The sequence below is a fragment of the Magnolia sinica genome, chromosome 19 (assembly GCF_029962835.1).
Source record: "Magnolia sinica isolate HGM2019 chromosome 19, MsV1, whole genome shotgun sequence".
Classification (NCBI taxonomy): domain Eukaryota; kingdom Viridiplantae; phylum Streptophyta; class Magnoliopsida; order Magnoliales; family Magnoliaceae; genus Magnolia; species Magnolia sinica.
In genome coordinates this window covers 12,346,713-12,369,040 of record NC_080591.1, presented here as the reverse complement: position 1 = coordinate 12,369,040, position 22,328 = coordinate 12,346,713, and the positions used below count along the sequence as shown (strand labels likewise).

At 40.7% G+C, this 22,328-nt stretch overlaps 2 protein-coding genes across 10 annotated transcripts in view; both read left to right on the top strand.

Annotated features, from left to right (window-relative positions):
- LOC131234761 (uncharacterized) overlaps nt 1-6,853 on the top strand; it is a 32,197-nt gene extending 25,344 nt beyond the window's left edge. For 5 of the 8 annotated variants that reach the window (XM_058231708.1, XM_058231707.1, XM_058231705.1 and 2 more), the window contains 3 exons: nt 2,201-2,289; nt 2,441-2,558; nt 6,468-6,853. Coding sequence is in view for 4 of the 8 variants with exons in the window: in XM_058231705.1 (XP_058087688.1) it covers nt 2,201-2,226 (26 nt within the window). In the remaining 4 variants the exon portion in view is untranslated. Of the gene's footprint in view, nt 1-2,200; nt 2,295-2,440; nt 2,559-6,467 lie in introns of all 8 variants that reach the window. The other 3 variants (XM_058231706.1, XM_058231703.1, XM_058231701.1) reach the window with 1 other exon arrangement.
- Nucleotides 6,854-10,026: 3,173 nt separating this feature from the next.
- LOC131234764 (uncharacterized) lies at nt 10,027-21,175 on the top strand. 2 transcript variants are annotated; one of them, XM_058231710.1, is made up of 8 exons: nt 10,027-10,344; nt 11,135-11,231; nt 11,730-11,855; nt 11,939-12,097; nt 15,838-15,956; nt 16,246-16,437; nt 17,327-17,417; nt 21,001-21,175. In XM_058231710.1, the coding sequence occupies exons 1-8, from the start codon at nt 10,169-10,171 to the stop codon at nt 21,082-21,084; spliced, it is 1,044 nt and encodes a 347-aa protein (XP_058087693.1). In that variant the 5' UTR covers nt 10,027-10,168; the 3' UTR covers nt 21,085-21,175. The 2 variants fall into 2 exon arrangements, with proteins under 2 accessions (XP_058087693.1, XP_058087694.1); XM_058231711.1 differs by having other exon boundaries at nt 10,208-10,344; nt 10,745-11,231.
- Nucleotides 21,176-22,328: the final 1,153 nt, after the last annotated feature.

The window sequence follows — 22,328 nt, the reverse complement described above, 5'->3', positions numbered from 1 at the left end:
TTGCACAAACCACAATTCAATGAAGTTGATTTTTAGTGTTTTCTCCCTCTACAAGAGCTTTTTTCCCCTCTAAACTCACATTTCCCTTTTATTCCAATCTGTCATTGCCATATGGCATTTACAAGCGCGCGCGCACACATGTAACTCTATTATTCTAGATTAAGAAATGAATCCCCAAAATAGCACACATATATGGGCCTAAATTCTCCCTTTTTTCGCTTATGCTTATCACTTCCTATTAAAGACCCTCCAAGACAAATATATCCTATTAAGGATCCCACAAGATACAAAATGTCCCAAAATACAAAACTACCAATGCCTAATGACTAAGACTTGTTATAATTGGAAAATACTAGCGTAAAGACAACCAAAGAGACCTAATTTTAGACTCCCAATAAAATCTCTCAAAATCTTTACTAAATAAAGACTCCAAAGAATCAAGCTACAAACTTTTATAGGATCCATATCTCCTAAGAAATCTTTAGGCACAACTCAATGCGTGGGGCCCGCAGAACAGGCCTTTATAACTGCAAATTGGGATTTTTGGGGCCTACATCCCCATTATACACCTCTTGCGACCGTTCCTGCTTGCTTTTCAGTCATGTGGACTAGGTCAAGGGTTTTGATGACAGGTCAAGGCCGGTTCAATGGTCGAATTGGGCTGGACCCACAATCACTGAACCAGTCTTGACCCATTATCAAAGCCCTTGACCTAGTCCACATCCCACATCATCAATCATCTCATTCTGGACCCTTGAGGTGGTCCCACCTTCAATTAGATAGCCAGGTACTTGATCTTCAACCCGGCTGGTTGGACTGCTCTGATTTGATGTCTGGACCAGATTTGCCAAGTGAAATTATGAACCCTATGATGAGTCTTATCAGACAATCAGCTACTGAATCATTGGATGCTCATCATTGATTCATCGCACCACCAAAAAACAACCATTCAGAGTTTGACCAAAAGGATTTAGCAGAATCTAAACTCCACATGAAAATTCCTGTCTTAGGAAAACAAAAGAAACTAATTTCATTCAATTGAAATTTCATCACATTTTCATTCCATCCCATACATTTGTCTGTATATATTAGCCTTAAAAAAAATGGTGACAAATTTGACTGCCTTTGTACAAATGCTAGTTTGAGTTAAAGAAACCAAGGCATAATCTCTATTAATTAACAAATCTACTCTTAAAATGGTTGTAATAATAAAAGAAAAGAAACTGAAATTAAGGAAACGGAATTGAAGAGTTCAAATCATACTTTTCTTACCTCAACACAACTGTATGTATGTATTGGCCTATACGGTCAAAAGGCCTCTTTTACAAATCATCATCATCCTCATCATCTGAACCTTCTCCCAACTAATTGTGTCAGCTATGTGAATCCTTTTCTGCCATTCCACTCTATCAGGGGCCATAACTTCAGTTAGATCATAGGTCATTGTCCGGATTTTGATGGAAGTTATGGTAAAAGCTTGATCCCGGCTGCCAACCCGACACCACCCTCCTTTATTTGGCCTTGGGACTGACTGACGATGAGAGCACAAAACTCCCACTGGCGCTATGTAATAGACCATTAGATTGGTTGATCAAAATCAAGTGCTCTCCAACAGTCTATTGCATAGCTTGATTACAACCAACGAGTTGCTTCATTTACTTATATTGTTGTGTATAAAGCCCAAAAAAAGGGTGCACGGTAGCATTCGTGGCCCCGTAGTGTAGTCCAGAAGTCCAATTAGACCATTGTCCGAGTAACCAGCATGACCTTTGATCAGGTTCAGATGGTCAATTGGTCAGTATGGACCCTTGGCATGGTCTAGATCTTCAATCTGAATGTTTGGATAGACCTGCTATGTAGTTTGGACCCTTGGGCGGGCCTGATCTGGGTTTGATCTGCAACCTGAATGCTTGCATTGGACTGATCACACAAATCAGTCATATCTGGGCCTCAATGAGACCATTTGGGTGGCCTGGATGCATAATTTTTTTTGTTTATATTATAGTTCTTTTGGTTTGGATACCATGTTATTTTTCTGTGCTGAGAATGCTACAAGCTTTAGTTACTTGTCTAATGAAATTTATCCACCCAATATCTAGCACAACATATGTTATCTTGGCTCATAATGTTAATACGCTTAATAATTTGAATGTGTTGCCTCAGACAATTTGGCTTTAATACTCTCTCACTAATTTTGCAGGAAATTTCTGTATCAAGCCAGCTTAGAACTTTAAATGGATTTATGACAGTGTGGTTGGCTTTTCTGAATCAGTGTTTTTTGAGGCAGATGTAAGGTTGTTGTATGTCATGCCATTTAAGTTTTCCATATATTTCAGTTTTATTTTTATTTAAATTTTATGCATCACATAAGGCTGGCTTTATTTTTTCTGATTTTGAGTTGGGATCTTACTTGATTTTTTCTGTATTTTCTGTTTGCTAGTGCGGGTTCTTGCTGATTATATTGATGCTGTCTATCAACCTACCTTTGATGTCGTGACCTGCAATCTTCCTTTTCCAATAGCAGTTTCTGATTCAAATGCATCACTGAGCGCGAAAAGGTGCGATCACAATCTTCTTATTATTCAAATAAAGTCATGCTTGCTGTGTTGCTGCCCGAGGAGGTGATGATTCATGCCAACTTGCATGAGTCTTCTCCAATAGCATTATTTATCTAATCTATCATGTTTTACTGTTATCAAATTGATGCACACTTTCTTGGCCCATTTCAAGAGGAAAGCCCAGCCCATGAATCAAATATTCGGGGTCTATATGTGATATGACTTGAGCTTTATGAGAACAAATAATAAGGATTTTATGAGAATAAATCGAACACGGTATGAGTACCTCATGCATACAGAAGCATGCAAGTATTGAGACTCTTGTCATGCAGCTCCATCCTGAGCTGTCCTGTTCTAAAAACTAGCTGAATCCTTAGTAGTTTGCCAAGCCCATGGTTTTTTGTCATTCTCGTTTGACTGCCTGAATCGGAACTGTAGCCATCAGTGGAGTCACATGCTCTGATTGAAAACAAAAGAGCATGCAAGAAATGAAATGATAGAGAGAAAGAAAGTTGAGGTGAAAGATACTTGTTTATCATCTTAATATGATGTCATAATTTTATTATTTAGTTATTATAACATGATATTAATATCAACATGTTAAGCAACTTTTCGTGCATTTTGTTTTTCCAACACCACAATGTGACATGACTCGGGCGAGTCACTGAATCACAGAAAACTCGGAAAAACTCAGGAGTCATGCCAACTTTGTATCCTCACCGAGTCTCCACCTTTTCAACAGGTCCATGGTTAATGACCTGAAAGCTTGAACTGAGCCTTCAGATTGGGGGATGGGAAAAATGTGAGATTTTGGGAGGATAAATGGGTAGGTGATAAAAAAATTGAGTGATTTATTTCCTAGGTAAGCGGGAATAGCTAGGGAGCCTGAAATGAGAGCGGCTAGTTGTTTCTCTATGAGGGGAGATGAAGTTCATTGGGTGCCACCGTGTAGAAGGAATCTAGTCGATGAAGAAGTTGAAGAACTTATTGCTCTTCTTGAGGTTTTGGCCAAGGTTTCTCCAATTACAACAAATGCGGATTCGCATAGATGGTTAAAAGATAAATCTGGTAAGTTTATCGGTGAAATCCTTCCATTGGATGCTAATTGGAAATGAAGGTAGCGACCGGCTTTCTCTGTTGTCGTTCGTCTGGCGCTATGGTGCTCTGTTGAAGGCAGTGGCATTGGTTGGCTAGTGGGGAGAAAGAAGGTTTTAACAGTGGTCAGTCTCTGTAAAAGGAGGATGATCCTCCCAAATGCTTGCTTACTTTGTTATCAAGATGTGGAATCTATGGACCATCTCTTCATTCACTGTTCTTTTGTAAGAGAAGTGTGGGTAATTTCTTCCGGCTGTTTGGGGTATCATGGGTGTTGCCAAGCTTGATTGATAGTTTCCTCTTGTCATGGTATGGCAGAGGAATAGGTAAAACAGGGAAAAGAATTTGGCAGCTGAGCATACTAGCGGGTATACGGGCTTGTGGTTAGAAAGGAATGATCGATATTTTAGGAATAAAAAAGGAAATCCATAGATGTGTTTAGAAAGGCTAAATTTCATGTTATGGAATGGGCGATGGTTTTAAAAGTTATTTTTCATTTCCCAGTTTGTTGGCAGCTGCTGTAATTGTGGTGGTTGTCTCTATGTAATTAGTGGTTGTGGTTTTCTTTTAATGAAATTGTTTATAGACTAAAAAAAAAGAGCTTTTAGAAAATCACAATTTCCGTGCCTTGAGCTACATTAATGCTGGGAGGACATGATGAGGTCGAGCACTATCTTCCTCGATCGATAAACACCTTGAATCCACAAGGCACTTTTTTTTTTTTTTTGTTAGCCGGTTAGTACACCCCACTGTCAGTTCACATTCACTGTTAGCCACCCCCACTAGGAATCGATACCAGATCTGTGTTGAAACGAGGTATCTTTCACTCAGTCTGCCACTCGAGCTATGAATGCAAGGCACTCTTGAATCCACGAGGTTTATCGAATCCATGAGAGAAATAGTAGAACTTCCAAGGAATTTTATTGATAGAATTGAATGATAAAAACGAGTTTAGCACCCTTTAAATAACCCTAAACAAATCCTAAAAATGCAATCAAAGAGTCCTAATCAAACTAGGAAACAAATTCAGAAAATCACGTAAATTTCCCGTGTCCGTCAACCTGTCATCGACCTATCGAGTCAACCTGTCAAAATGGCTCAAAAATGTCCAGAGACTAAAATTGGGAATTTTGTGAATTTCAACCCGTTGACCCAATCTATTGACCTGTTGAACAGTATTTCGACCTGTCGATAGATCTGTGGACTTGTCTAAACTAGCAGAAATCAGCCAGCAAACAATCTGGAATTTCTTGCGGAATTTCGACCTGTTGACCTGTAAAATCATGTTGAATTTGTTGAATTCTCCTTGGGCTTCTTCTGGTTCATGTGCGTTAGGTAAGTGCTTGATCCACGTCCTACATCAAATGGCAGTTTTGTTGGATTAAATCAAATGGTGTCGAAGCTCTATCAGTGGAAGTCTCGTCAGTTATCAATGTGTGGGAGAATTACTTTGATTAAGGCGGTGATGTCTGTCTAACCTTCTAGTTTATTATGTCTCTTTTCAAATGTCTGACGTTAGTTTTGGAAAAATTGAATAAACTTAGGTGGGACTTTTTGTGGAAAGGAGCGGATGGCAATCATAAATTTTACCTTATTAAGTGGGAAGATGCATGCAAGCCTTGGGATCAAGGGGGAGCAGGGTTTAGGAAATTGGAGGATACGAACCTAGCCTTGTTTGGAAAATGGGTTTGGAGGTTTGGGGTAGAGGTGGGTTCTCAGTGGAGAGGTGATAATTAGGAAATATGGTGTCGAAGAAATGGGGTGGTGGACTGGGTCATCATCGCTATACGAGGCTTCACATTTATGGAAATCTATGGCGTCAATAAAACATAGAGAGTATGGGAAGGGGTTGGCTTTTTGTTGGGGAATGGGAAGAAGATTAGATTTTGGGAGGATAGATGGGTGGGGGGTCAAGTTGAGCGATCTTTTTCCATGTTTGTTGGGGATCTCAACCAAGGTAGCGTTGATGGTAGCTAGCTGTTTCTCTATAGTAAGAGAGGAGGTAGTATGGGCTTCGCCGTATAGGAGGAATTTGGAGGATGAAGAGATTGCAGAATTTATCAGTTTGTTGTTGCTATCAAAGATGTCTTTGGTACTCTCATAACCGGATTCTAGGAAATGGCTAAAAGACAAGTCTAGCAATTTTTCAGCGAAATCCTTCTACATGCTCGTAAATGAGGTCACTTCCAGTGGTAGGGTTTGTTCGATAGCGTTCATTTGGCGCTATGGTGCTCCTCCGAAGGTGGTGGCGCTTGTGTGGTTAGTGGGGAGGAAATTGCTTAGAATAGATTATCTTCGCGAAAGAAGCTTTATTCTTCCGAATATTTGTCTGATGTGCCTGCAAGATGAGGTATCAGTGGATCATCTCTTCCTTCACTGCTCTTTTACAAAAGGGTTGTGGGATAGTTTTTTCGCTTTGTTCGGAGTTTTATGGGTCTTGCCAAAATATGTTGATAGCTTCTTTTTTATGTGGCATGGTGGGGGTACAGAGAAAATTGGGAGAAAAGTCTCGTGATTATGTTTGCTAGCGGGCATATGCGTCCTATGGCTAGAAAGGAACAATCGATGTTTTAGGAATCGCAATAGGCAGGCTTTTGAGGTTTTTAATAGGGTCTAAATCTCTTGTAATAGAATGAGCATCATCTTCGGGGAGTTGTAAATTTTTTGTTTTGTATATTTGTATAGTTTGGGCCTCTCTTTAGATATTGTCATTGTTCAAAAAAGAAAAATGATAAATCTATCTTGGAATCTTGGAAAAATTATCTTAGAGTAAAGTCTAAAACTGATAAAACTATTTTGATCCGTCTTGACCAGATGCTATTGGAATCTGAAATGCTGTTTTCGACAAATGAGCCCCAGCCGCCTCTGCTTCGACATAGGACTTGGGTGTGGGAGTGGGGATCACCAACTCTCCTTGCTTGCGGCTCGAGGAGCTTCCATTTCATATTTCATCATCATCGGCATTGTCAGGTTGGAAGATGAAATACTCTGCCGGAAGACAAAGGACAAACACGGGTATGTTGCAGCTTCTGGTTTCTCTATGTAACATTAGTATTGAATATAGAAATCTTTGGAGACGGACAGACCCAAAGATTCTGCCATTTGTTTGGTCATAGGGATGTCATTTACTCGCTGTTCATGGGAAATAATATTTGGGTTCGTGCAAAAGCTGTTGCAATGATGTGGCCCAGTTCTGAAAATGGATAGTGCTGTGAAGTCTGTTTCAAAATTTCAAATTGTACGGCTTGTTTTCCTTAGATGAATGATGCAATCCTATTGCACAGGAGGAATGATCCCATGATAGAATGCACCATAGTATGATGCAACGCCCTAGCATCAGGTCGGGCAATGTGGACGGTCCAACGATGGATTTTGGGACGCCTTGGTGCTCCATGGCCCAAAAATTGCTCTCATGGGATATATGATCGTCCACGTTTGATCAAAATGGATTTTTAACTCCACTGCAAAGGATTTTTCGACCATCCATCTGCAGGCTTGTTGATCATTGTGTTGGGGTCATCTGATGAGAGAGACTATTGGCCATTGGCGATCCAAGGTGAGGCCCGATGGGTTGATTCGAGTAGTGCCCACAGTATGCTGAGATGTGCCTCGAATCATTTGATGCATTGGAGTTTTTCCTGGATCATTGGAAAATCTGTTTGTACTGTACAATTTCTTGGCTGGAGCTTTGTATGATGGTTGTCGTCGCCTGACTGCAGTCTCAGGTGGGGTGGTCGGTCAAGATCGTCTATGTCATGGGTTGTCCATGGATGGCCCACAACTGTAAGTCACCAGGTGGGCGACCTTGTCGATTTTCTCAGTCTTTTGACCACTCATTTCTACTAGTGGGGAATCAAAAGGGGTCTGTGAAAGTGCACCCAAACTCATAACAGTAAAAGGTGGTTTAGCTCAAAGTGTCATTTTTGAATCAAATGAAACTTTAGAGGGTGCATCCAAACGGGCCCATGTGGTGGCACCACCTGTTACTGAATCTGAGATGTTACAGTAGAAGAGCGATCTCTCCAACAGGACGTGGTCAGGTGATGATGATCGTATCAATCAGGTCCACCCATATACTCCCACCAGAGGAGGATTGTATTCATTAATTTTTCTACACTTTTTATCTCACTGCATTTTTGACCGTTAATGTCACTTTAATGGCCAACATTACGACTATATGGGAAGTGGATTGCTTGGTGTTTTGTGGGCCCCACCATGGTGCATGTGTTATGTCCAAACCGTCCATCCATTTTGCGAGATCAATTTTAAGACATGAGCCCAAAAATGAGGCATATCCAAACCTCAAGTGGACCATAACACGTAAAGTAGTGGGGATTGAATGCCAACCCTTGAAAACTTCCTGGGGGGCTACAGAAGTTTCGGATTAAGTTGATATTTATATATTCCCTTCATCCAGGCCTGTGTGACCTTAGGGACAGGTTGGATTGAAAATAAACATCATGGTGGGCTCTAGGAAGGTTTCAATGGTGGGCGTCACTGTCCTCATTGCTATGTGTGGTGTGGTCCACTTGAGGTTTGGATCTGCCTCATGTTTGGGTTAATGCCCTAAAATGATCTCGCAAAATGGATGGACGGTGTGGATATAAAACATACATCATGGTGGGGCTCAAAGAACTTGGTGACGTCAGCCATGCTAGGCCCTGCACATGTGTGGTGGACTTGACTTGCACATCACCCTGCGGAAAGATGGGATCTACCATATTCTAGGAAATCCTTCGTGTGGGTTAGATATCTCAATCATGTAATGATTATTTACCATGCAAACATGGATTCTATTTTTAAGGATTTTGTTTGGATATTAAGTGGATTCTTCCATTCTTCTTTCCATGGCCACTTGGAATTTTGTGCTTGAAAATCCATGACGAAAAAAAGAAATGATTCTTTGTATTTCCTTGGATTTTCATGATTTTCCTCGGATCCAAATGCGTCCTCGAAGCCGAATGGGCTCGGATCTGATTACTATTTATAAGCATGTGTTTGATGAAGGTTGTACCAAGCTCGGCCCATTTTTTAACGGCTCTCATTTTGAATTCCAATTTACTGATGGGCCGAGAAGTAAAACCCAAGCTAGAAATCCATGACGCAGACTGTAAAGGAAGTACTCAGCTCAGGCCCCAAAATCGACCCATTAGCAGATTAAGTAATCTAGAAACACACTGCTAGCCGTTCATGATTTTCTGGCCGTTCATCCCTTTTCGTGCTGTCCATTCATTCGAAAGCACCACCTGTGATCAAAAGCACGTGATTAGGCCAAGACATACATCCATTTCTATTGTACATGTGTGGCCCTCTTGATGATCAGACAGCTGAGTTTCACACCTATGCATTTACAGGGGCCATGGCGCTGCCGTCTTATGAACGGCTTGGATCTAATAGACGGTGAGTACCTAAAATGCACTCGTGCTAGTGTACTTAGATCGCCAGGAGTTCCCGTACAAGCGGCGTCCGTCGCTCGCACGTGGATTATAGATGAAAGATTGGAGTCGCTCATCAGACAATCCTCACCGTTTAGAAATAATGCCTCAAAAGCCAGACTGATCTGATCACCATTCGGTCCCACAGGCCACAAGTCTACACATTAACTCTCATGACCGTTCAATTTCTTTCTGCAACTGAGGCCCACCAGATGAACAGGTCAGCCTAACTTTCTGAATGCATCACCTAATCATTTTGGATCGCTTGAAGAGCGAATCTGATCTGGCAAACATGATCCTTGTTTCCACGTTTGAGGGTGTGTACGGGAAGATCACTGTCTGCAATCTTGAAGTGAAGCAACCCCTTTGGGGACGCGGATTGCCTACTGACGCTGCCAGTAGCGAGGAAGCTACTGGACAGTACTATGCAGGCCCCACCATGAGATATGTGTTTTATCCACGTTGTCCATCTATTTTTCCAGATCATTTCAGGAGATGAGCCCAAAAATGTGAAAGATTCAAATTTCAAGTGGACCACACCACAAGAAAACAATCGTGATTGAATGCCCACCGTTAAAAACTTCCTAGGGCCCACTGTAAATGTTTATTTTCCATCCAACATGTTGATTAGGTCAAAAAGACCTGGATGAAGGGAAAACACAAATATAAGCTTCATCTAAAACTTTTATGACCCCCAAGAAGTTTTTAATGGTGAGCGTTTAATCACCACTGCTTCCTGTGGTGTGGTCCATATGAGATTTGGATCTGCCTAATTTTTTGGTTCATGATATAAAATGATCTGAAAAAATGGATAGATGGCGTAGATAAAACACATACATCATAATGGGGCTCACAGAGCTCCGTCCAGTAGCTATTGGCTACTGACAGTGTCGGTAGGCAATCCGCGTCCCCCATTTGGGTGGCTGAGAATCCAACAAATCCAAACCCCATTTTCTGCTAAATAGTCTGTTACACAACCGAAACCACCCTCCTCTTCCTCTCTCTCTCTCTCTCTCTCTCGACTGTTAAACAACTGAAACCACCTCTCTCTTTCTCTCTGATATTTGATTTGATTCAATCATGGCCGTCCAATTCAGCTGCGCCACTGCCAACTCCTTCCTCCATCATCATGCGTACAACAGCAATGGAAGCAATCGCAATACTACAGCAAAACGCTTCTCTTCTCAATTACCATTTCTCCATCGATTCCCTTCCCTCTCTTCTCCCACCAACAGAACCAACCACCACTATCTCAGGTCTCTCTCTCTCTCTCTCTCTCTCTCTCTCTCTCTCTCTCGTCTTTGCACTTTTTTGCACGAGTTTTGGATTGTGACGTGTGGGGCCCATGGATTGGCAATCCAAACCGTTGGTCTGTTGAGTTCCACCCTGGATGGGCCATGCCTCAAAAATCTCCACGATTGGACGATCCTAGTGGCACCAGTTGAATGTGGGCCCTTGATAAACGTTGAGATTGTCAACTCGAGGAGATTCTAGGGGAGTAGCCCATCCGTGGTGGGATGCAGCAGACCAATGGTCTGGATCCAAACTGCGGGCCCCACTGGTCAGAATTGAAGGCCCACAGATCATGTAATTCTTCCTCTCTCATTTTTACTTCGTTTTTCTTTCAAAATTCATATTGATAATCATGCATTCCAGGAATTAGATGAACCCCGACCTGAGGATACACACAGTATACTCGGGTCTTCAGTTTCTACAACTAGGGCCCACAGTTCAGGGATCCAGACCATTGGTCTGTTGGGTCCCACCTTGGTGGACCATGCCCGCAAGAATCTCCTTCACAGGGCAAACCTAATCTTTTCAAAATTTTCACATGCAAGTGAACAGTCAGAGAGATGCAGGGGCGCTTTCTCTTTGAACTGAACAAAATGGCCATTACTTCTGACTACAATGTACAAATCTGGGAGTGTTTGGCTTTGGTCCATCTAGAGTGGGCCCCACTTGTAGAACTGAATCCTCCAGTATGCAGTGCATATCCTTGGGTGGAGGATCACATAATTCCTCCATGAACTATATACTTATTCACAGGTTCCATCACCGCGTTTCTGCTATTGTTTCTGAAGAGAATGCGATTGAGCCAAGTTTATCTGGCGGCGATGGTTCGATCAAACTCACTTATCTGGAGGTGGGCCTTTTTAAAAAATCTCCCTTAATTTCCTGTACATCTAGGATTACTGTAATTATGACATAATGACATACTGAGTTAGAGGATTATGGTGTACTCTCTACTACACTGTGCATGTACATTTATATACACCATCCACATTTTGGCCTAGAAATCATGACAACCAGGTGTTACTAACGGCCAGCTTGGTGGTTTGAGAATGGATGATTAGGAAGAAAATGGGCAATAGTTCGCATTCAATGAACCAAAGTTATCTCAATGGTTAGGAGTTTAGGACTCTTTGATCATTGCAGTTTTTAGGGTGTGATCTATTCATTGTGTGGCCAACAATTTGAATGGTCTCGATCACTACAGAATGGTTGGGTCCATCTGGTTAGTGTGGTTTCAGTTTGAATGGACTCAATTGATTTGAATAGACCAGATTGATGCATAAACTTATAATTAGCTCTATATGTTTTTTTTTTCCTTGTTTCATGAAGTTGTGTTTGGATGTTTTAGGGGAACAGCTGGTTATGGGATGTGAGTGGTGTAAAAATTTTGGTAGATCCAATCTTGGTAGGCAATTTAGATTTCGGAATTCCGTGGCTTTATGATGCTGCCAAAAAGTTCTTGAAGAATTTCCAGGTACTTCTGATCACTGCAACTTTCTTCTGATTAGCTTATTGTCATTGTCATTGTCATTGTTATCATGTTCCTTGTTTTGGCAGCTTAACGATCTTCCCGAGCTTGACTGCTTAATAATTACGCAAAGCCTTGATGATCACTGCCATATCAAGACCTTGAGGCCGCTATCCAAAATGTTACCAGATTTGCGGGTGATATCGACTCCCAATGCAGAAACCATTTTGAACCCGCTTTTCAGAAATGTAAGTTATTGATTCTACCATATCTGTTGTCAACATTTCCTCTTTTATGTTTTTCGCTATGCGTAGAAGTTCCTAGATCCCAATGTCGACATGATTCACTAGCGCATCGAAACACAAGTGAAATATGTCTGGGACCTTCCCATACTGGTATTGCTTGTGATTTTTATCGGAATAGCAACAAAAATGGAAAGCCCACTGAATGTGGTTCTGTTTTTCCCTGCCGCCCCAAATTCAAATAGAACCTTGGCTCAGAAACAGTACCTAAATGACTTTTGGGTAGCTGTTGCTTGCTCGATATGGGCAAGGGGAGACATGATCCTGGCTGGTTTCAGGCTGACCTCTGCCAAAGAATGTCCGAACATCAGATACTGAATGAGTGGCAAGGGACACATTTAGAAGCTTCATGTGATGAACGACTGACCTGTTCGAGAGAACTTCTTGATCAATACAGTTGTGTGGTTGCTGGCAGCTGGGCACTGATATAGGAGGGAGGGAGTTTACATCAATTTGGTTAAATGGATCAACGTTATTAAAGTAGATGAGCCACACAAGGATGTGTTCCTCTTTTAGGGGAAGCACAATCTATTTGTTACAGGAGTCTGAAAAGGTAGCCACTAGATCAATCAACTCAACTAATGAACTATTCCTGAACTTAGCTAAAAAATTGGAATTTTCTGGAGGACGAGTGGACTTATCAATAGCTAGTTGGGAATTTATCCAAGTGCAATAGTGAGACCGGATATTGATTACATTGTGCGCAATATACACTAGGCTGATGGATGCCTTAACCAAGATAATGAGTGACCTAAATCTTCTCATCGTCAGGGTATTATGATGTCACTAAATAAGGGATCAGTGCTATCTGCTTACTCTGATGCAGATTGGGCCAGACCTGTTGCTGATAGAAGATCATTCATAGGCTATTGTACTTATTCTGCTGGGGCAATTTATCATGTGGAAGAGTAAGGAGTAGTATGTTTTTTTTTTTGTAGGACAATGATTAAACATATTTAGAAGTTGTATGTTTTATGGAATTGTAAAAAGACGTAAGAATCATCATGGATTATCGTATGGGCTTGTTTTGATAATCATGCAACCCCACATCTCTTCTAATCCAATTTTCTTCAAGTGCACAACACAAATGGATGTGGATTTCCATGCATACAAGCAGATCAGTCCAAAACATCTTCTGGAAGGCGGCTGCAACTGGATGGCTAAAGTTCAACCGTAGCCAAGTTGGGCATGATTGTTAATCATGCACCAATCACACTCAACGAGTATTAGAGACACTGGAACCTTAAGGGTGTGTTCAGATGCACCATTTGATCAAATCTTAATTGCTAATAAAGTGGAATTATAGATGCCTGCTTTCCTTAGCAGTCATTTGAATATTGCTGGTAAGGACTCCAAATTGCATTGATGCAATTTGAGATAGGTCCTCGTTATGAGTACTAGGAAAGGTTATTAATTATTGTCATGTACTCTTGCCTAATCTGAATATTCTCAATTCAATTAGCTTTTGTATCCAAACACAGTATGGAGTAGTAGGAAAAGGCTTGATGACCTATGGTTTAACTGTGGGTATGGTCCTTAATAGAGTGGAATGGCGGAATAGGATTCATGTAGCCGATCCCAATTAGTTGTGATGAGGCTTATATAGTGATGATTATAATGATCTGAATGCAACATAGATGGTATGTTTTTCACCTTGCTCAAATATAATGCACTTGGCATTAGATCATTTTGTATGTACATTTTGGTCCATGAAAGATGCCATTAATATAGATGGAGACATCAAAGGGGAGGTTTACAAGCATGGTGTGCTATAATGGCTGTTACAAAGGCGTAACCGTTTTGTAAAAAATAATGATGGCATCTGTTCCGTGTTATGGGGTTGTAATGGATGGATGTGACAGTCGTTATGAAAGGATTGGCCTGTAACGGCCCATAACAGTTTGTTACAGGGCCGATACAATTTTTTTTAAGAGGCCATAATGGGCATTGTAACCCGTATCATAACGGTAACGGTGGTGGCCATTACCTTGTTTACAAGGATCCGGTTGTTTATCTTTAGGGGAAGTGGCCCGTGCAACACATGTACATAGAGTAATGAGAGAGAAAAGGTAGGAGAGGTGATGGGGGAGAGATAGAAAAAGGGGGGGAGAGAGAAGAGAGAACAAGATAAACTGTAACAAAAGTGTGGGCTACATGTAGAGAGAGAGAGAGAGAGAGAGAGAGAGAGAGAGAGAGAGAGAGAGAGAGAGAGAGAGAGAGAGAGAGAGAGAGAGAGAGAGAGAGAGAGAGAGAGAGAGAGAGAGAGAGAGAGAGAGAGGAGAGAGAGAGAGAGAGAGAGAGAGAGAGAGAGAGAGAGAGAGAGAGGAGGAGTTCCAGTAGGCTACTTCCATCAAATAATTGAAAAGATGCGGATACTCTAAACCATCGCAGGCTTTTGCAGGTGAGATCTGAACTGCATGCCGGAACAAAACCATATTTTCCAGTTCCCAAATTGCCCCTGGCTTCATTTAAAATGTCTTCTGATATCCTTTGAATATTCAAAGTTTTCCACCCCACGAAACTAATTGTAGGGCAAAAATGTCCAAAAGCTACTTGTGTTGTATATAGTATAGCTATTGATTTTGAATTAAGTTCCTGTATCTTGCATCTTAAATTTCCTTGATCTGCCATTGAGTTGGTGAACTATCTAGAACTGACGAGGGGTTAAATGAATTGAAAGCTGTTGTGCCTTTCATAGGGCTGGCAATGGGCGAGGCAAAATCAAATTTTTGAATAGGCCCGGCCTGCTAAACCGACCCAACCAGTTCAAAATCCAGGCCTGAGCCCTCTCATTCTTAGGCCTACGCTTACATACACACCTAGCCTATGTTGAGTTTAAATGGGATGCATTTGGTGCTTATTTTTCTAATTTAACTTGCAGTTACTGCATTACTGCTAGTGGGATTCTTAATTTCAATAGAGAAAATATTGGATATTTATTGCCCAAGATATGGGTATGTTAGTTTCTTGCCTGTGTTTCTCTGTAGAATAGTTTTCCTGGGTGTTTTTTTTTTTTTTTTTGCACGAATTCAACTTGCATTTCTTTTGCCAAGTGATAACTACCTGACTGTGTTTACATTTTTGCTCCTTTGCCTGTTGATGTTACTCCTTGTTCATATAGCCTTATCCTGAACATGCTTTCCTGCATGTATACAAGAATATAAGATTTATATATTGGGATCGACATGAGACTAAACCCTTGTTCTTCTCAGTTAGCACCTTCTGTCTCTTACCCGTTTTGTGTGTAGATAGGTTAAGTCGTATTAATTTCTGGGAAATCTAATAAGAGCACAGGAAACAACTTCCTTACCTGGTGCACTGCACTCAGATTGGACCATTAAGTGGGTGGTTTTGACTGTGAATGGACCACTGTCCTCAAATCAATGGGTTGGACAATCCTATTCCATCAAACTGGAATTGCTTTTTTTCCATTCAATACGGAAAGCTGTGTTATTTTTTTCTACCATCCATTTGTAGTTCACAGTTCTGATGGTTAAGATCATCCTATTAGTGTGATTTTTCTATTATCAATCCACAAGGGCACGCAGATGACGAACAGTCTGGATTGTAGTCCATTCTGCAACATTTCCAATTGGATGCAGCGCACTGGATAATGAATTGGCACCATGCTTAGGGTATATTTCCCTCTAATTATTGATTACAAACTACATTATAAAAAATTTCAGGTCACATATTTAGAGCCTGGTCAAAGCTCTGAGATTGAAGGAAAAAATGGTTCGAAGGTCAGTGTCCGTGCTACTGCTGGACCTATTCTAGGCCCTCCTTGGCAGCGTCCAGAGAATGGGTAAATTCCTTGAACTTGTTAAGGGTGTGTTTGGTTGCACCAAATGTCATAACGTTTTGCACCAAATTAGACTGATTAATCCTGAAATGTCATGAAATTTGGCAATATATGGTGGAACCAAACACACCCTAATTCATTATCCTTGGGTGTTACATATTGCATCATTGCTGGCACACATTCTTTTTTATATAAATAATAATGTCTTTTAATGACTCTCTTTAAGGATCAATTATACTTCTGCCTTTCTTTCTTGTGCAATCAAATCTCAACCTCTTAAAATGCATTTCAGGTATCTCATCATGTCTCCACAAAGCCAGTTAACTCTTTACTATGAGCCGCATTGTGTTTACAACCAATCTTTTCTACAAAAGGAGAGTGCTGATGTTGTCATTACACCAGTTATAAAGCAATTGCTGCCAGCATTTACTTTGGTTTCTGGACAAGAGGATGCAGTTGCGCTTGCCAAGCTACTGCAAGCCAAGTATATTACTTTCATCTTAATTGTTAACATAGAGTTTTGCTAATTTCCAAGCACCTTTGCACGTGTACATGGCAACATGTGCCATATGTGCTAGAACCAAGCCACTCAACATGTAGGCCCCACCATGTAGTAATACTCGCTGAAAAATTAGATGACTCAGCGGGTCACTTATGTATTGGAACAAGGTATGGTAAACAAAAAGTCAAATCCACATTTGATGTACACATTTTCCCCACCTTATGTGGGACTAGGAGTGGCAATGGGTCAAGGTTTGGACCAGGTTTAGATTGCCTGAGCCTGACCATTTACCAAGTGGGCCAAGAATTGTATCCCAAACCTGATTCACGACTAATGGCCTGACTCCATCCCCTTAAAATTCAACAAGCCCAAGCTCGCCTGATCCGACCTGTTCAATCGTAACAGGGCCAGGCTTGACTGAGCTGACCCGACCCAACCCGCCACAATGCAACTCAGGTTGAATAATGGAATATGAGGCTAAGGTTATGCATGGCCAAGCCTTTATGAGCTGGTCAGGTTGGTAGGGTTCAACCGATAGCCCGACCTATTTGCTCAAATGGGTCACATTTCTAGCTTGAGCTTGACCTGCTACCCATTTAGGTTGGTCCAAGCTCACAAAGGCAATGCAGGCCAGTTGTGCCCATAGGCTGACCCAACCTATTGTGACACATACGCAGAACTTTATTTTTGGCCAAGGGCATCTACAAGGTGGGCCCACCTAATGAACAGCTTGGATCTTGTATTTGGGATGCTTTGGCACGTATGAATGCATGTAAGGGATGTGTGTGAGGAATCTGTGGGGATTAGCAAAACTCTGTAGTTTGCTTGAATGATATGTAGGCCCCCCTGCTCATCTTCCGTTTCTTTACAGGTTCATTGTGCCAATGAAAAATGGAGATCTTGACAGTAAAGGCCTTCTCTCAAGTATCGTTTATGCCAAGGGGACAATAGAATCATTCAAGGTTAGATATTTCTTTCTTCTTCTTCTTCTTCTTCCTCTTCTTCTTCTTTTTTTCCTTTTCTTTTTAAAAATCAAGTCCAGATCTTTGTTGCACATTAATATTATAAAAATGAAACAAATTAGTGATCTTTGTGCGTTCGCTTGTGCACGTTTGGATGACAAGTGATGTTAACGTATACAACATTCCTTAGTGAAATTACATTTGGATCCTGAATTGAAAAGATCCAATTGCTATGGCTTGTAAGAAGTAGGTTAAGGTTCTCATATTATTCTAAACGCGATGGAGTAAAGAAACTAGGCTAGGAGAATAGGATTTGCCTTGCCACATGAAATATAGGAACATTGATAGGTAAGAGTATGGAATTAATAGATACGATGAAACAGAGGAAAGTTAACATAGCCTGCGTTCAAGAGACCAAGTGAAAAGGGACAAGAATTAGAGAAATTGATGGATTTAAAGTTTGGTATATAAGAAAAGGACGACAATAGAAATAGTGTAGGGATAGTGGTAGATAAAAAGATTTAGAGGATAAAGTTGTAAATGTTAGGAGAACAAGTAATAGGATTTTGTTAATAAAACTTGTGTTAGGAGAGGAGATAATTAATGTTATTACTGCACATACATTGCAGGTAGGGTTAGAGGATAGAATCAAGGGATGATATGAATGGATTGATGAAAGGAATTCCTTAGGAGAGAGGATGTGAGAGCATACATGGAGCCTATGGTTTTGGGAGAAGAAATGAGATGGGAGATGCTATTCGTGAATTCGTTATGGCATACAATTTAGCTCTAGCAAACACATTAAAAGGAAAAGATGAACATTTTATAATTTCCAAAAGTGGATCATATACAAGTCAAATACATTTCTTTCTACTTTAAAAATAAAATAAAATAGAACGATCAATATGTAAAGATTGCAAGGTTATACCAGGATAGAGTCTGATTGTGCAACATAAGTTAATGGTTATTGATGTTCATGAGAAACTGTTCATGTTTTGAAGCCGGACAAGGGACTAGAAATGATGAAAAATTTGAACAATATAGAAAGCCCAAAAAGATTGCTAAGAATGTAGTGAGGCTAAACTTAAGGATTGTGATGATCTTTACAATAGGGGGACAAGAGAAGGTGAGAAAGATGTCTTCGAACTTGCAAAAATGAGGGAGAAGAAGGGTGGAGACCTAGATCATGTTAGATGCTTTAAGAGAGATAACAAGATGCTACTAGTAAAGGATAATGAGATCAATTAAAGGTGGAGAAGTTATTTTTAGAACTTGTAAATGACAATCACACTAAGAGCATAGGGATAGAAAGAACGATAAACTCAAACGACGTTGAAGACCATAGATACTTCTGGATGATTAGGAATCTAAAGTGAAAAAAACTTTGAGAAAGATGAAAACAGTAAAGGCCCTCGGACCAGATGGTATACCAATAAAGGCTTGGAAGTGTATGGGAGATACTGGACCATTATCCCCAGTGTATATGAAGTGCAAGTTTAGTAACACTAGGATTGAAAACAAGAAATTAGTTAAGATTGTTGATTAAGAATTTTCCCAAAATGACTACTTTCAATACCTTGGGTCAATAATTCATGCGGGTGGAGAGATTGAGAAAGATGTTGCCTATAGAATTCAACCTGGGTGGAAGAATTGGAGGTGTCCCTCTCAACTTTTATGTGATCATTGCGTACCTCTCAAATTGAAAGGGAAATTTTATAAGATAGTTATAATACCAGCCATGCTTTTTGGGACAAAATGATGAATAGCAAGACAAGAGAATAGAACTAGAAATGAATGCATTTGAGGGAACTTAGGAGTAGCACCAATACCTAATTAGATAAGGGAAAGTAGACTTAGATGGTTTGGTCATGTGCAACAGAGACCAAGAGCCACGCTGATTAGGAGTGAGTTGGCACAAGTTGAAGGCTTTAAAAGGGCAAGTAGAAGGTCCAAAAGTACATGGATGGAGATAGAAAAGACTTGATGACCTATGGTCTAACTAAAGATATGGACCTTGATAGAGTGGAATGGTAGAATAGGATTCATATAGCCTACCCCAATTAATTGAGATAAGACTTAAATGATGATGATGAGTTGGATCCAGAATGGAAATGCAATAATTCAGTTCAATAGAAGTGAAATGGCAAAATGGGGCACTCCCCACTCTCTTCATAGCATGGGACTTGGGCCCACAAATTGAATTATAATAATTTCAGGACCAACTTGAAATGCAAATTACATTGTGGTAATAACTATGATTTAAAATGGTGCTGTCCCCATTTTAGTCATTTCCTCTTTGTTGGGTTGGATTATTAAAATTCAATCCAATGATCCAAACACTCTCAATGTCTTAATGTCTTAAGTTTAAAAGCTCCTTTCATTGAACATAATTTCATTTAATTCACATTATACTAACACGTGTTATCCCCAAAAGAATCGTTTATCGAGTATATCAGTGCCACATCATAGACCTTCTTGTGGTTGTTACAACTGTATTTGGATTCGATGGGTCTTTTTTATATGAGTACTTGATTGCTTTGCTTCATTGTATGGATTTTCTTGGAGGTAACCCTTACAGTATCTAATTTCTTTTATTTATTGAGCTTGCAGTGGTACCGTCCGCCTTACTCACAAAAAAAAGAGGGCTTGAACAATTAGTAAATGCTTTATCTATTTGAGAACCCTTCGCATCTCTTTTATATGCTCTCATACGGAAATATTTAAAAGTTGTTGCGCATGCCAAGGTGCTCTCATGGTTACACTAGAGGAGAATTGGTCACCTATAGGCAACAGTACCACAAGTTGTGGTCTCCAACTTTCCATCAACATGCAACTTTTTTTAGAAAATCAGTACCAAGAAAACAATAGACCACACTATGAGGATCGCTCTTCTTGATAATGAGGCTGATCCACTCACTAGGTGGGCTACTCCTGTATGTTGAGTTGAACTGTCTTGCCCATTTATTCCAATGGCGTGTACCACCTGATGAGTGGACAGGCAATCTTCATGGAGGGGCCTACCGCTTTAGTGGTACTGATGTCCCATACAGGTGGCATGTTGGCACGGAAGATGGTACAGTACGACAAGTTGTCGTACCTTGCCTATAAGTGATTAGTTCTCTTAATAGAAACTAAAGGTGCAACTTGGGAGGGTTGGGTTGAGGGTCAACCTGAGCCCAACCTGACCTCAAGAAAACCCAACCCACAACGCGAACCAACCCGAATTCTAACCCGTGAGCCCCAACCCAAACCCAACTCGAGTTCCTGTATATTCAACCCTAAAACCGACCTGACCCAACCTAAATATATGTGATTATTTCGCAATCTGACTTAACTCCACCATAAGTTGCTCAAGCCGAACCCGACCCAATTTCAAATTGGTTTGCTGCTTTCCAACCCTAACCCGACCCGAGGACCATGACAACCTGACCCCAACTCGAGTTGGGTCAATCAGGCTTGGGTTGACCTGAACAGAAGTTGCAGCCCTAATAGAAACCTAGCTGATTTGTTTCAACTTTCAATTTTTCTATTGTACTGAGATTTCATATCTTTTACCGACGATGGCGATGGTTGTACTGTGCAGGAACTTTTATCAAGAGAATTACCAGATGCAGAGGTATTAGAGCCAAGGCCGGGCGTACCATTAGAAATTTCAGTACCTTCATGATTCCCATAGTTTTATCTCTGTATAAAGCTAATCCTCCATTTGGTATCTTTCAAGATAAATAAGGGCCCATTTGGATGGTGGGACTTCCCAACCCTAGCGGTGTTGTGAATCCTGGGATTCGTCAATCCTAGGTTGGTTACTCCTACTAGATCAGCTGATCTTTTGTTTGGTTGATATCCTGGATTGGCAAATCCATGATTGATCAATACAAGGATCCCAAAGGAGTAAATGTTACCACATGAATGAGTCTTTCTGTTGTTTTGCAAGAAGCTTCTCAACGAACTTGATAAGTTGTAAAATGCTGAGGAGTAAAACTGCACTTTATCAAGTTGTAACAAGGAGCTTCATGCAAAACAGTAGGAGACTTGCTGATGTGGCACCCGTGGGCTGTAGATGTCCCTTGACATCTATTTATCCTGGAAAAGGATGCCAAACGGAGCCTTAAAGAACTGCATTTTTGCTTGATTGCAAGATTGAAATCTTTCTACTCATTTCCCTCTGTAAATTGCACTTAAATTATCAATGTAATTAAGGTTATGCATATATGTACATTATCCTTAAGATCTGAGTACGTACGAATGGGAGTGGGCCCACGTACTGGTGATACGGATTGTTGATCCAATGGTCCTTAATGTGGATAGCCTGTGCCTCAAAAATGCCCTAGGCTGGAATTCTTAGCTTTCCAACATCTGATCTTTCTTTCTCTTTTTCTTTTGTAAAATATAGTGTTTCTCTATTACTTCACAACCATCTATTTGCAGACCACCAATAGAAAGGATATGATTGTTCCATCAGACAAACAGTTTGAATCACCAGTCCATGGCCCTCTCCACTGTGAGCATGCTGTAGACCAAAAGTCAGGACTGTCCATGCCATAGTTTTAAAACTCTTTGGGTCGAATCGAAGCCGAGTCAACTTGACTTAATAGGATTTCAAGCCGTCTCTTGGAAACTCACCGACAGGTGTGCTACCAGGCACTGCTGTGCTTTATTTTGTTTTATTTTTTTTCCCCTTCATAATATAGCTATTTACTACAATTTAAATTTTTACAGCCATACTAAACCCCAAATTCAATTATTTAAATTTTGAGTTGAGTCGAGTTAAGAGTTGGTCGAGTCTTTGTGCTAACCCAGCTAAACATCGAGTACAGTTTCCGAGTCTTTGAGCTAACCCGGCTAAACATTGAGTCTCGGACGGGCTGTGCTAGGACAACCCTTGGTCCAGCTCAAAGCAGCCTCTGTATG